The 13532-nt window shown below is 39.6% G+C and overlaps 1 protein-coding gene across 1 annotated transcript; it reads left to right on the top strand.

The window, feature by feature from the left end:
- Nucleotides 1-274: 274 nt before the first annotated feature.
- On the top strand, nt 275-2822 carry LOC116196563. The gene is made up of 2 exons (XM_031526353.1): nt 275-1207; nt 1780-2822. Exons 1-2 carry the CDS (start codon nt 579-581, stop codon nt 2495-2497), a joined length of 1347 nt encoding a protein of 448 aa, XP_031382213.1. The 5' UTR covers nt 275-578; the 3' UTR covers nt 2498-2822.
- Nucleotides 2823-13532: the final 10710 nt, after the last annotated feature.

The raw sequence follows: 13532 nt of genomic DNA, 5'->3' as shown, positions 1-13532 counted from the left end.
GAAGAAGAAGAAGAAGAAGAGGGCCCACAGTGCAACAAGAGAGCCTCTGACATGACGGCCTGCTCGGGTCGGGTCAGTAGAGAGAGAGAGAGAGTCCCCCTCTGATGAGGCTGGCAAAATTTTAGCGCCAGGCTGTACCCAGCTGTCTTCCTCCTTCTCCCTTCTCTTCTTCTCCTTCCCCCCATCACCTAAGCTTAAACTACTGAAACTCAAACCCCTCTCTCTCTCTCTCTTCGTTAGTTAGAGAAATCCCCACCCACCCCCACTACCGCCATCACCCCCATAGAAAGAAAGAAAGAAAGAAAGAAACCCCCATTAATTCATTCATAGAAGAAGACGACGACGGCTGCAGCAAAAACTCAGTAGCAGAGAGCTTAAACCTCCTCCATTGATTGATCCTCTCCCGGCCGGGTCATGCCATTGCGAGCTACCACCGCCTTACTCGTTCTTTGCTCCAATGCCTCCTCCGCTCTGCTGCAACTTCGACCCATGCTCTGTTAGTGTTACCCTCTGCTGCTCGTCACTGCAGAACTGCTCGAAGTAGAAGAAGAGAATAAGAAGAAGAAGAAAATTATTACATGGATCCGTGCCCTTTTGTCCGCCTCACCGTCGGGGGCCTCGCCCTCAAGATCCCGGTGGCGGCGAAGCCCGCTCACTCCGTCGTCCACCCGACCTCCACCCCCTGCTTCTGTAAGATCAAGCTCAAGCACTTCCCCCTCCAGACCGCTCCCGTCCCCACCACCGATCCCGCCCACTCCAACCCCCATGCCACAGACTCCTCCCTCCCCACGGCTGCCGTCTTCCACCTCGGTCGCTCCGACCTCGCCCGGCTCTCCGCGAGCTCCATCTTCCCCGGCGCTGGGTGCCGCCTCCGGGTCTCCATCTACACCGGCCGGCGGGGGACCACCTGCGGCGTGAGCTCGGGCAGGCTGCTGGGGAAGGTGTCGGTTCCGCTGGACCTCTCCGGTGTGGAGTCCAAGGCCTGCGTGTTCCACAACGGGTGGGTCGCCGTCGGGAAGGGGGGATCCGGCACGGCGCAGTTCCACCTTACCGTGAAGGCGGAGCCGGACCCCCGGTTCGTGTTCCAGTTCGACGGAGAGCCGGAATGCAGCCCTCAGGTGTTCCAGATCCAAGGCAGCATCCGGCAGCCCGTCTTCACCTGCAAGTTCAGTTTCCGTTCCACCAGTGACCGGAATCACCTCTCAAGGTCAGTCACCGCCGCCGGCGAAATTTTAGTAACCTTGCCATTTTTAGCCGTATTATTATCCGTAAAAAGCAACAATTGCTTGTTGGGTTGTCTTCTTCACCGGAAGAGTTATTCTGATTCTGATTCAAACCGGGAAAAGAAACAAATTTGCACGAAACTTGAAACTGAATGGTCGAGCGAGGCCACAGGCAAATGAGGCCAGGCCCGCCATTGTACTGTAAAAGCAAAATCTGCTGCTTAATCTCTAAGTCATTTCTCGTACTTTACACCCAGACAGCGTTTAGCCCTTTACTCAATCCAAAGACATTCAAAGCTAAAGCGACTGATTTGTGTCCCCCATTTGGAACCTTAATAATTTCATTTTCATGGCAGCACCCTTCGTGATTTTGTTTGTACCATTTACGAGCTTAAAAGTGAAGCTAAACCCGCAATCTTTTGAAGACCCTTTTTCTTTCTGCCGGATTTAAGGATGATATCTTCTGTATAAATTTTCTCTCCCTTTGCTTGAAAGCGTAGGTACGTTTAAGTTTTTGACAATGCGTGTTAAGTCAAGTTTGTCGTTTTTAATGCAGATCTCTACCGGCTGAGCCGAGTTGCTCGAGGAGCTGGCTCAGCTCGTTCGGAAGCGAAAGGGAGAGACCCGGGAAGGAACGCAAGGGTTGGTCTCTCACCGTCCATGACCTCTCCGGTTCGCCCGTAGCTACAGCTTCTATGGTGACCCCTTTTGTTGCCTCCCCTGGCTCGGACCGTGTTAGCCGGTCCAATCCCGGGTCCTGGCTCATTTTACTGCCCGGCGACGGCACCTGGAAACCCTGGGGCCGGCTCGAGGCCTGGCGCGAACGAGGCTCCTCCGACGGGCTCGGCCTCCGGTTTGAGCTGATCCCCGAGTCCGCCGGCGCTGGCGTGGTCTTGGCGGAGTCCACCTTAAGCTCGCAGAAAGGCGGGAAGTTCATGATCGACCTTGTCGGACCAGCAGCCTCAGGGAACGGGCGGGGGACTCCAGTGAGCGCAACTTCCCCAGTCTGCAGCCCGAGGGGCAGCGGCGACTACGGCAACTCCCTCTGGCCCTTCTGCGCGTACAGGGGGTTCGTGATGTCGGCGCGCGTGGAGGGGGAGGGAAAATGCAGCAAGCCTGCGGTGGAGGTTAGCGTCCAGCACGTGGGTTGCTCCGAGGACGCGGCAGCCTTCGTGGCCCTGGCGGCAGCAGTGGACCTGAGCATGGACGCATGCCGCCTCTTCTCCCAGCGGCTGAGGAAGGAGCTGTACCCGGGCCACGACTTGGTCGGCTGATGAGACCGAAGACGCATCGCTGTTTTGTCCTTTATTTTCTTTCCCTTATTCGATGGTTTTTGAGATCCGTCGCTGTAAGGGTTTCTTTCCGTGATTTTTTTTTCTTTATTTCCAAAATCTCGCTGCTAACAAAAAATTGGAACTTTGTACAGTGTGAGAGAGGGGGAGATTAGGTGACGGTCGGGCAAGCTCTGTTGTTTTAGTGGTGTGGCTTGTTTCCATTTATTTCTCACAAGGAAATATTGGATTTTCTCTTTTGAGATTTATTCTTGTTTGTAGCATTGTGCCTTTCACCTTATTTATTTATTTATTTATTTATTTCTTTTCTATAGTATCAGCTGCCTGTGCTTCCGTCCTATTAATATTCACGGTTCAACGTAAACGCTCTTGTAAATTATCGGGACGGATAAGTTAGGTCACATTTTTTTTTTTTCATACAAAAGAAAGGCTTCTATGATATATGTGTGCCTATATAGTTTGAGTGTCCAAATTAGCTTAGTCGTCGTCTCATTAGCAAGGTCAGAATTATTATCGGGAGAAACGATGAATTCTCCGGAAATTAATATTAATTAATGGAGCATCCCCATATAATAATAGTCTGTCTTCCATATGAGTTAGACTTAAAAAAAAAAAAAACTATGTGGACAAGGTGTCACAAGACCAGCGGTTTAAATTATTTTAACCAAAAGTGTGAACAGAAGAAATAGTGTAGTACAACCGTGGAAGAGATTTATTTATAGGTAAATTGCACTTGTGGTTTAAAATTTTTTACAAATATTTCAATATGGTATAAAATAATTTTTTTACTACTTGATAGTACAAAATGTTTTAAAGTTATTTTAGTATAGTATAAACCGTCATATCGTCATTGACGTCGTCAAGCCGACGCTGATGGTGCAAAATCGGTTTTTGTGGGACGTTCCATGATGATGCAAAATATTTTAAAGTTGTAACTTAATAGTACAAAATGTTTTACGTAAGTTACATGATGGTGTAAAATTTACAGATTTTGTAAAGGACGGTTTGATGGCGTTAATGGCAATATGACGATTTGTACTATACTGAAATAACTTTGAAATATTTTGTACTATCAAGTTACAAATAAAACTTTTTGTACTAAATTAAAATATTTATAAAATTTTTTGAACCACCAGTATAATTTATGTTTTATTTAATTCTCGTTAATATGATTATTTGTAGGCCTTTATTTAGTTTTAAGTTTTTTTATATTATGCTTGTGAGTTTCTTTTGTAATGAAAAAATAAAATGTAAGATGAATTTATTACTAATTTAAGGAACTAGTACCTACTAGAACGGGAAAGACGTGCATATACATTATTATTATTATTATTATTATTATTTGATTATTAAATATAGGAATCCAATTTTCTATTTGCTCATTAGTCGTCTTTCTTCCTCTGGGTTAGGCAAGGCTTGCTTTCTTTGCTGGTGATATGGCAATAATTCCCCCGATATGATAATTTGTCTATGACGGTATGACCCCATGGATGGATAGATAAAAAAATAATAATAAATGAATTGAAAATTTGGTGATGAACGTGTGGATGGGATATAGCTGTAATGCACTTCCCCCTATGACCTCCTGCCAATCTGAATATTATTAAATTATTGTACTTTTTATTTTCATGTGTATTCATACATTTAGAAATTTATCGTGTCTCGATTAATTCAATTCGAGCAGAGTCAATTCATAAAGTCATAAAAAATAAAATTCTTTCAATTGATAAATTTTTATATTTATAAAATTTAAATTCAAAACTTTATATAAGAGAAATAAACGTGGCACCATTTCGATTTTTGTTGATAATTATTAATATTTATTTGTTTATTTATTAAAATTTTCTATCCGTGCCTGTGGTAACCTCCAGTTGGATATTGGATCCTTTGAAATCGAATAAATTAACGCCGCGCCGCTCAACCAAACGGCATGTGAGAGATGCAACGTGACATCTCACTATTAGGCTATATTTCAAGACAGGACCCTCAGATTGGGAGCCAGCCAACTTGCGTGCACAGACATAGGTTCATTCTTCCTGACCAATTGATTCTCGACGTGTTAGCAGGTACCCCGGTCGTAATATGTTTCATAAATTTGGCTCTTCGCCCATTAAACTATTACGTGAACGGGATTAATTTCAAAGAGTTTGGCTTAGTGGTTAAGGTGCGCCTAAACTTATATTCGATCTCGGATTCGAATTCCATTGGAGCTACCGGAGCGCCTTTGGCGTGATTACCCGCTATGTGCGCCGCCAGGGGATTCACAGAACCCTGAGGATTAGTCGGACGAAACCTGAACACCCCGGATTAGCAAAAAAAAAAAAACGTGAACGGGATTCAGAGCGTCATAAAGAAGTTTATTGTCTCGCTATATGAGTTAGAGTCGGGAACCAAATTAACTATTCATGTCCCGAACTACCATCGTTCGTGAAAACTGAAAAATAAATAAAGGACGAAGAAAGAACGATTTCTATGCACCACAGGGGACGGGGATGCCGGTCCTGACTAAACAGAAGTTTTTTTCGATAATGTGTTAGTCAAAAGTCTAGCTACATGCTTAACGCATGTCCATAACACGGGGATTAACTACTCGAGTTAATCTTGTAGACTGGGCGAACCAAAGTGAGTTTCTTTAACCAATCCATCTAATTATATGGGCATCTCTTCGGCACAACATGAGTCATCAATAAAAACGATTTTGAGTGATTGGCGAGATAATATATAAAATAATTTCAGAGAAATTAGGGAATTTTTATTCGTACCGTCTTAGGTGCGCCGAGTAATCAAATAAAAATATAATGGGACCATAAAGAGAAAAGTTTGGGGGGCACTTTCAATACATGTTACCCATGCCGTATGAGTACTAGTTAGGCACGTACGAAAAGAAAGGGAAAATGTGGTGGGGGAGTTTTAAATTGGGAGGGTGCAGGGGCCCACTCGGGGTCCGGATAACAGCTAACCATAGCTATGTGAAATTGTGAATGGAGAAATAGCAGAATAATATTAATAATTTAAAAAATGAAAAATGGGGCAAAGAAAAGAATCTGGTCAATGGAAGTCCGATAGCCGGCAGCAGCAGCTCCTCCGTGAGTAATGTTGGGGACGGCAACAGGAAGGGTTTGGGACGGCCGACTCCATCCTATATTCGTATCCATTAAGAAGCTAAAAATGAAATGCAACACATCCAATATGGACCATGACTAGAAGGATATAGAGCAATCGATTGAGACGAGCAAACACAACAAACCTCATATGACAACAAGGTTGCTTTGTAAAAATAGACAAATATGAATTGCATTTTGGTAATTTAATTACTTAACGGGTTTAGTGCGGATTTTAGCATAAAATCCTTACCAAAACCTACTAGAAATTTACAAAAATAGCCTAAATCTTTCCTACAACTCAATGGATAAAACCCTCTAATGGCCTATTAGAGTTTGATACGAATAAATTATCTATTTATATAAACCCATTGTCATCCCTATTGGAGACTGAAAATTTTAAAGTTAGAGTTGAAGTAGAATAGATAATTTTTTTAACATAATATAATAAAATAAAATTTTTAATAAATAATAAAGAGATACCATAACTTCATTATCAGAATTGATCTTACAACATTTTTCTTTTTTGTCGGGTGAGAATCGCACTGCCTTAAGGTCTCCTTTTCAAGAGACAAGGACGGGACAAGTCATTTGATTTGTTTTGTTTCGACGCTAACGGCTGGCCAGGGAAGAATTGGCATATGTAGACTTTCCGTTGATATTATTTATTTTTAAAAATAGCAATATCAATAATGTTTATAAATTATAACTATATTGGTGATGATAGTATACTCCTTTTTGAAAATTATTAACAACAATAAATTTGGAAAAATTATACTTTCCCGATTGGATACGATATATTAGGACTTGGATTTGCAAGTTCCAACCAATCACTTAGCCAAAAAAAAAAAGTAAAAAAAATTCAGCCCTACTAACACTTGGATTTGGGAAATCTTGCCCCTATCCCGCGATAAACAGAGCATGCCCCGTCCAATGGTAATCAAGGTCTCAGACAGATGTTATAGCCTGTGTCCCTCAAATATGGTAAAGGTTCGGCAATTAATTTTATACCTGATGAAATTGCGCCGGTAATTTGAAGCTGGGACGGAATCAAGATTTTCATTAAGTGGAGGACAAAAATATGATTCGACAAAAATAGTGCATAAATATTTCACATTCTAATTATTGGGTATGTCCAGTTCATGGATAATTTAAGTGACATTCCACATCATCAAGTCCGACGCAAGGTCCCATTCTAAAAGTATTGATCGGATGGTGTAGAGAGATTTCTCAACTTTTATTAGTGAACGGGACATGAGAATTTGCCTGATTTAACTGGTATGCATGTAGGAAGGTTGTCTCAATCGAAATAGTGTACTATGTGCTTCCCCGTTACGAGTCTCTAGACAGAATTTATACTCTTTTATCGGCACTTCACTCCCCTTAAAATTTCGATATTCTTAAAAAATTTGTAAATATCGTCCTATAAATTTTTATGAAATTACTGATGTTCGTCACTCTTAAATCAGAAAATTTATGTTCTTATTATCCCCTTCAAGGATCTTGCCCTCCCAATCTAAATCTTGGGTCGATCCCTGCCAACGTGGAAGCTACCACTCAATGTATTCTTGGCTTGTGTATATGATGCTTAAGTATTAAACTAGTAGGACGAAGATGGATTAATGAGAATTCGGGGAAACCTCTAATGTTAAATGCATGAGGATTAATAAGTCCCGAGACGTATGTATTTGCCTAAGCGTCTTTTGGATTAATATCTCCTTTACTAATTACATTATACAATTAAATATTCTGAAAAAATTAATCTTATTAGACGATAGATTTAACCATCTATTTATATGACACAATAACTGTAAAGATTGTATTGATTGGCGAACATATTTCTTCCTCCGTGGATCATGATTCTTGGAGGGCAACGTCACGATAGAATCATTTGTGCGATACCTTTGCTTGAGGGAATATATCTGATTATTTATCAGCATCCCGCACCTAGGAATATCGCCTTTTTGCAATTGCTGCATATCGTCATGCACCATTAATATTACTAGCCAGTGGTCATCAGAGATCTCGAGGGGATTAATCTACATGTAATAGCCAATCTGTTTTTGCATCACGATGTCGACTCGCGATATGTACGAACTAGTCTTAGCAGCTAATATTAGGAGAAGGAACGAGGAATCACGGAGGCATTAATGACCAATACATTAAGACTAATGTTATTTGCAGCTAATATTAGGAATAGAGTTTTTTTTGTTGTTGTTTCCATTATTAGGAATAAAGTTAGTTAATTTGTTCTTTTTATAAGAAAAAAGCGAAATATGGTTGGGGAAAAAATACTATCTAATCCGTCATATTTCACATGATACAAATCGTATTAAAATATTCACACGTGAATTAAGGGCAAATTGAATGCGGCTGGCTACTGACTGTCAGTGGATCCTATGTTCGAAGGACACATCATATCACTTTTTTTTTCTGATTATTATTATTAATTATTAGGGAAATTCTAATTATTAAAGTAAATTATCATTTTCATACATGAAATTATCTATTGTCGTCAATTTGATACATGACGAAAATTTACCATCAATTTGATACATAAAGTTCCAATCCGTCCATCAAAATGCCGAACTGTTAAATTATTGTGACAGAATTGTGACGTAACATCCTATACAACATAAATGGTGATAGAAAAAAAATATAAAATCCATCAGACCAAAACGACCTAGTGTTAGGCTATTTAAAAAAAATATTATTTCAATGTTCAGAAAAAAAAAAAGAAGAAGAAGCAAGGGAGGATGGGGAGCAAGGATGGGGCATTCCCTTTCAATTTTTTTTATTAAATAATTATTTTTTAATTGGACTATATTAGGTCGTTTTAGGGTCTGATGAATTATTTATTAATTCTTTTAACGCTTTCAAGTCATGTAAAACATCATGTCAGATTTCTGTCAGTCACATTTAATGTCTGAGTATTTTGATAGACGAAATAGACTTTCATGTATCAAATTGATGGTAAACTTTCTTGATATAACAAATTGAAGGTCACGTACAATTTCATTTACCAAAATGATAATTTTCTAAAATTATTGACTAGGATAAACTCGTGCGATACTGCGAGATAAAAAATTTCTCTATCAATCGTTTGGTTCATTATCATATTAATAATCCAATGCAGAGTATAACTGAAACTAATTACAATACTTATATGTAAAGATTATGAACTTTATTCATCTGAAAAAATTATGAACTCTTGATTATTAGTAAATGATTCAAAATTTTTTAAAAGGTTATATTAATATTAATATTAATATGTCACACAATATAAAAACTAATTTCATATTAAGATTTTATCCTAAAGATCATGATTATCTGCACTACCCACCATCACCTCTCGATAGTATCCCAACACTCCACTACAGAGGATTGTGCCCTATTGCAACCGATCCTACCATCCATATGTAAAACCCAACCTTTTGTGGCTTTACGTTTTTTTTTTTTGGTCTTTTACAAGTCTCGACTCCTCGAGGTCAGTCGCTGGTTTGAACCGATAAAAGAAGTCTAGTTACTCTGGTTTGACAATATGCTACTTTGGTTTCATTATCGCTATTTTGAACCGATTAAAAAAAGCCTACCTACTTTGATTTGTCTATCTTTAGGATTGGGTTGCTTAGGGCATGGTTGAATTGTTTAGGTTTAGCGTTTATGACTTGTGAAGGGTTCTTGCGTTGGATATCAATCCAAGACCCCCATTGTCTCTGCTCCTTATTTCTACATGATAATAGTCTCTATATGGATTGCCCTTAGCTCTGCTTTCCAGGTTTGACTGAGTTCTATATAGAGTTTAGGAACAAGAGATCGAGAATACATCTACAACAACTGGAATGATTCCTGCAACTGTACTTGTGTTTAATTAATGTGCTCATGTCACATTTTATTTTCCTTTGCAGTGATCTCGATGGATATGCTGTATTTTTTAGTTACTGTAATCTTTCTCTTGGACATTTTACCTTGTATCTATTTTTGATGGTGATGGACATTCATTGATTGCCGATAAAAAAAAGATTATTGCCCCCTAAAATGGAACACTTTATGATCTTGTCCTAAAGATTATGATTTTTAAATTTTTCCCCAACATTGTCCCGCTAAATGTTAAAACTCTCTAAGTGCATGTTTGGTAGGCCGTATATAAAGTGGGATGGGATTTTAAAAATCCCAAACTCATTTTTGGAGACTACAAGATAAGGATTAACGGGGATATAATGTTAAGAGGTTAATGCTAGCTAAGGGGTGGGTTAAGGGTGGATTGGGATAGCATTTTATACGAAAGGATTAGAATGCCCCTACTCTTAGTTCAAATTTTCAAAAACAACCATTAGGGTAATGGAGAGGAAGAGGGGTGGTAGGAGCCTTCATGCGGCCCACCGCAACCCCTAGCGAGGACGCAAACCCAAGAATCACTAGAGACCTTGTAAGGGGTTATTGCGGCCAGCGTTGAGCCTTCACCGCCTCGAAATCATTTCTCTCTCTCACCACAGCCCCTGTCCTTCCCTCTAAGGCCGGCAGTATTTGACACCACACAATTATACGACATGGATATAACACGGAGTTAAGTGGGTTTGGGTTACGGCTGAATGTGTTTCATGTCTAAATTGGTTAAACTTGTTTAGACATGATAAATAATCGTATTAAACGGGTTCGCCCTTGTACCCTTTTTGACATGGTTGGACCAATTTATATTATATATTATCATGTTAATAAACTTGTTTCACATATTGTATCAATTTATAGAATAAAGTACACTAAAATCATCTAAATCTGTTTATATAAATCACTCATTTATGATTTTTTATCATGTCAATCATGTAGTAATGTGTAATTAAAATTAATAGCGTCATATCATGTAGGTATAATATGTATATAAAGGTAATATTGTCATATCGTATAGGTAATACATATTTAAACACGCTTAGTTAAACGGGTTAGATTTGTCGTGTCCGTGTCAACTCGTAATTAAACGTGTCGTGTTCTTTTTTTTGAAAATCTTAACACATTTATTAAACATGTTGTGTTCGGGTTTAAAGCTTTTTGACACCAACCCGTTTAGACACAAATCGTTTAAACACGACACGATATATATTGCCACCCTTACTCTCCCTCTCTTCTTTGAATAAAGAGAGACGATTGTAGGGAGGTGGAAGCTAGATGCGAGACGCCGTCGCCTTTGTGAGGTCATTAGCAAGCCCTGCGTGAGGGCTCCTACCGCCTCTCTCCATAAACAATCGCAGGTGGCCTATATTTGTTCCTTTAAAAAAAAATTAAGATAGTTTAAAATAATTATTTAAGGATATATTTGACATTTCCTTTTTATATCTCAATCATAATTCTTGTACACCTAAAATATTTGATTAGTATTACGGATATGGGTATTTACCTAAAATGGCACATGATTTGTCCGTTTTGTCAAATCTATCCTATGTTTTTTTGTCAAATCGATCCCATGGTTTACTTTTTGCATCAAATCTATCCCGACGTTATCTTTTTCGTCGACATCTAACGACCGTGCTGATGTGGCGCCTACGTGGCAAGTGTGGCCCACTATCTCTCCATTTGCCACGTCAGCACGGCCGTTAGGTGTCGACAGAAAAGATAATGCCGGGATAGATTTGATGCAAAAAGTAAACCATGGGATAGATTTGATCAAAAAAAAGCGTAGGATAGATTTGACAAAACGGACAAACCATTGGCCATTTTAGGTAAAAACCCCTTGCGAATATGTTATTGAGATTAGCGGAGGGGAGCATTTTCTTGTATCATGTCATTATAGCTAACCTTATTAGTTTCATGTATTTTAGGCAATAGATATCCTTTCTCCTTTTGCTCTGTATCTTGTGCTATATGTATTTGTCCAATTAGGGAATGGAGATTATGCTTTCCATTTGACAAATTAACATGGTATCAGGGCGATTCAACTCTGGGACCGCATCACGTTTTCTTGTTTGGGGTTTCAGTGACGGCAGAGTTGGTGGAGGGTGAAGAGATGACCGAGAAGGGAGTTGAGGCCGATTTGCTGTCGGTTTACTACACCAATTTGTCGGACTTCACTGGTGTGAGTCTAATCAACTGCAAGTTGAATGGATCGAACTACCTCACATGGTCGAAGGCCATGTTGACTGCATTGACAGTAAAGAACAAAGTCAGGTTAATTGATGGAAAGGTTCCAAGGCCACCAAAAGGCAATCCCAACCGAGCACGATGTGATATGTGCAATGCTTTGGTGTGTACTTCGATATTCAATACACCAGAATCAGAATTTCAATCATGTATAGCTTGTGCGACAGTTGCTTAAGTATTGTGGGAGAATCTCCATGAAAGATACTCGGAGGGTAACGGGTAACGAGACAAGGATCTATCAATTGAAGGCTGACATTGGGAAGCTCAGGCAGGAGGGTTTGGTAATTATGAAATATCATTCACGGCTGATAACGTTGTTGGAGGGTATATGCGAGGCAGTCAAGACATATGCAACACAACGAGAGCGGGAGAAGATTCACTAGATTTTGATGGGACTGGAATTCGAATATAACAGGGTGAGATCAAACATCCTGAGCCATGAGCCTCATCATTCCCCGAATAAGGTACATGTAATGATTCTGCATGAGGAGAGGCAAAAGATGGTGGCCATCTCTTAGGAAAACGATGCTAGTTCAACGGGGCTAACGGAAGCGAAAAAGAAACAGAAATTCAAAATTTCCTACCCGTGAAACTAATCCCAAGACCTACTAGAAGAATAAGAGTAAATAAAAGCGTACCTGGAATATTTAAAATTGTCGACCGAGCGTCCCACGCGTGACGCCTCTACCGGTATCCACACCGACTTTGTCGACGAGTCTTCGAGATCGGCGGTGCTAGCGGCCAACACTCGAAAAAAACACCGATGCGACACCCGAAATTTTTATACTAATGGACCAATTTGAGTTTGAACAATTCAACCCAAATTATATTAATATAAACTTATATGCATACACATATCATATATGTATATAAATAAGCCTGCACATATATATATATATATGCATACACATTATATATATAAAGCATTCCTGTTAGTGCTATTTATAAGCAATTTGGGAAATGCTTTCCCTTTGAATTGCCGATGTGGGATGAGGGGAATTAATGTCCCCAAGTGACATGTGTTCATACACATGTCCATTCAAATAAAAGCCATGTGCCACCATATTAATCGTGTATCAATTTGGTCCATTTAATCTAAAAAATCGAGTCTAATTAATCGACAAATTTAATCTCATTAAATATCTGATTAATCAGTCACACCATAAATCATCTAATCTCAATTAGACGATTTTATTGTTTCAAAATATCTCGTCAATTTAGTCGTAGTGTGTGACCCTGTAGGTTCCCAATTACGTTGACAGTAATATCGAAATCTCTATTTCAATATTATAAACAGTGAGCGGCATCTAGCAATGCATCACTGTTACTCAAGTAATCGGAAAGTCAATTTCTCGACGAACCTCGTGACCTATATTACCGTGTAATATAATCCATTGTCCTCTATATCTCTATTGAGCCCAAGGCATGGTCGATGACATCCTTGTATGGCTCAATATCTCTATTTCTTGGTTTACTGGGTAAGTCTATCAGAACAAATGAGTTCGATATCGCTATATCGACTCATTTGGGTATGCATACACTTTTAGACTTAACCACCAAGTGGCCGTGAGATATCGCTCCCGTTTCGTAGGAGGGACAAATCCTATCTTGATTACTCACATTCCTCTCCATGCTCTGTTGTATACCCAATAACTGTCTTTATAACCAGCCTGTTACAGTGGCGTTTGACAGTATCAAAGTATATGACATTACATGTAGGAATCCATGGTGACCTCAAGTCAAAGGACCATTACACTATAGTCACTTTGAGATATGCTAATGAC

The sequence above is a fragment of the Punica granatum genome, chromosome 1 (genome assembly GCF_007655135.1).
Source record: "Punica granatum isolate Tunisia-2019 chromosome 1, ASM765513v2, whole genome shotgun sequence".
In the NCBI taxonomy this organism is placed as follows: domain Eukaryota; kingdom Viridiplantae; phylum Streptophyta; class Magnoliopsida; order Myrtales; family Lythraceae; genus Punica; species Punica granatum.
The sequence above is the reverse complement of the archived record's forward strand: the minus strand, read 5'-3'. Positions and strand labels throughout refer to the sequence as shown.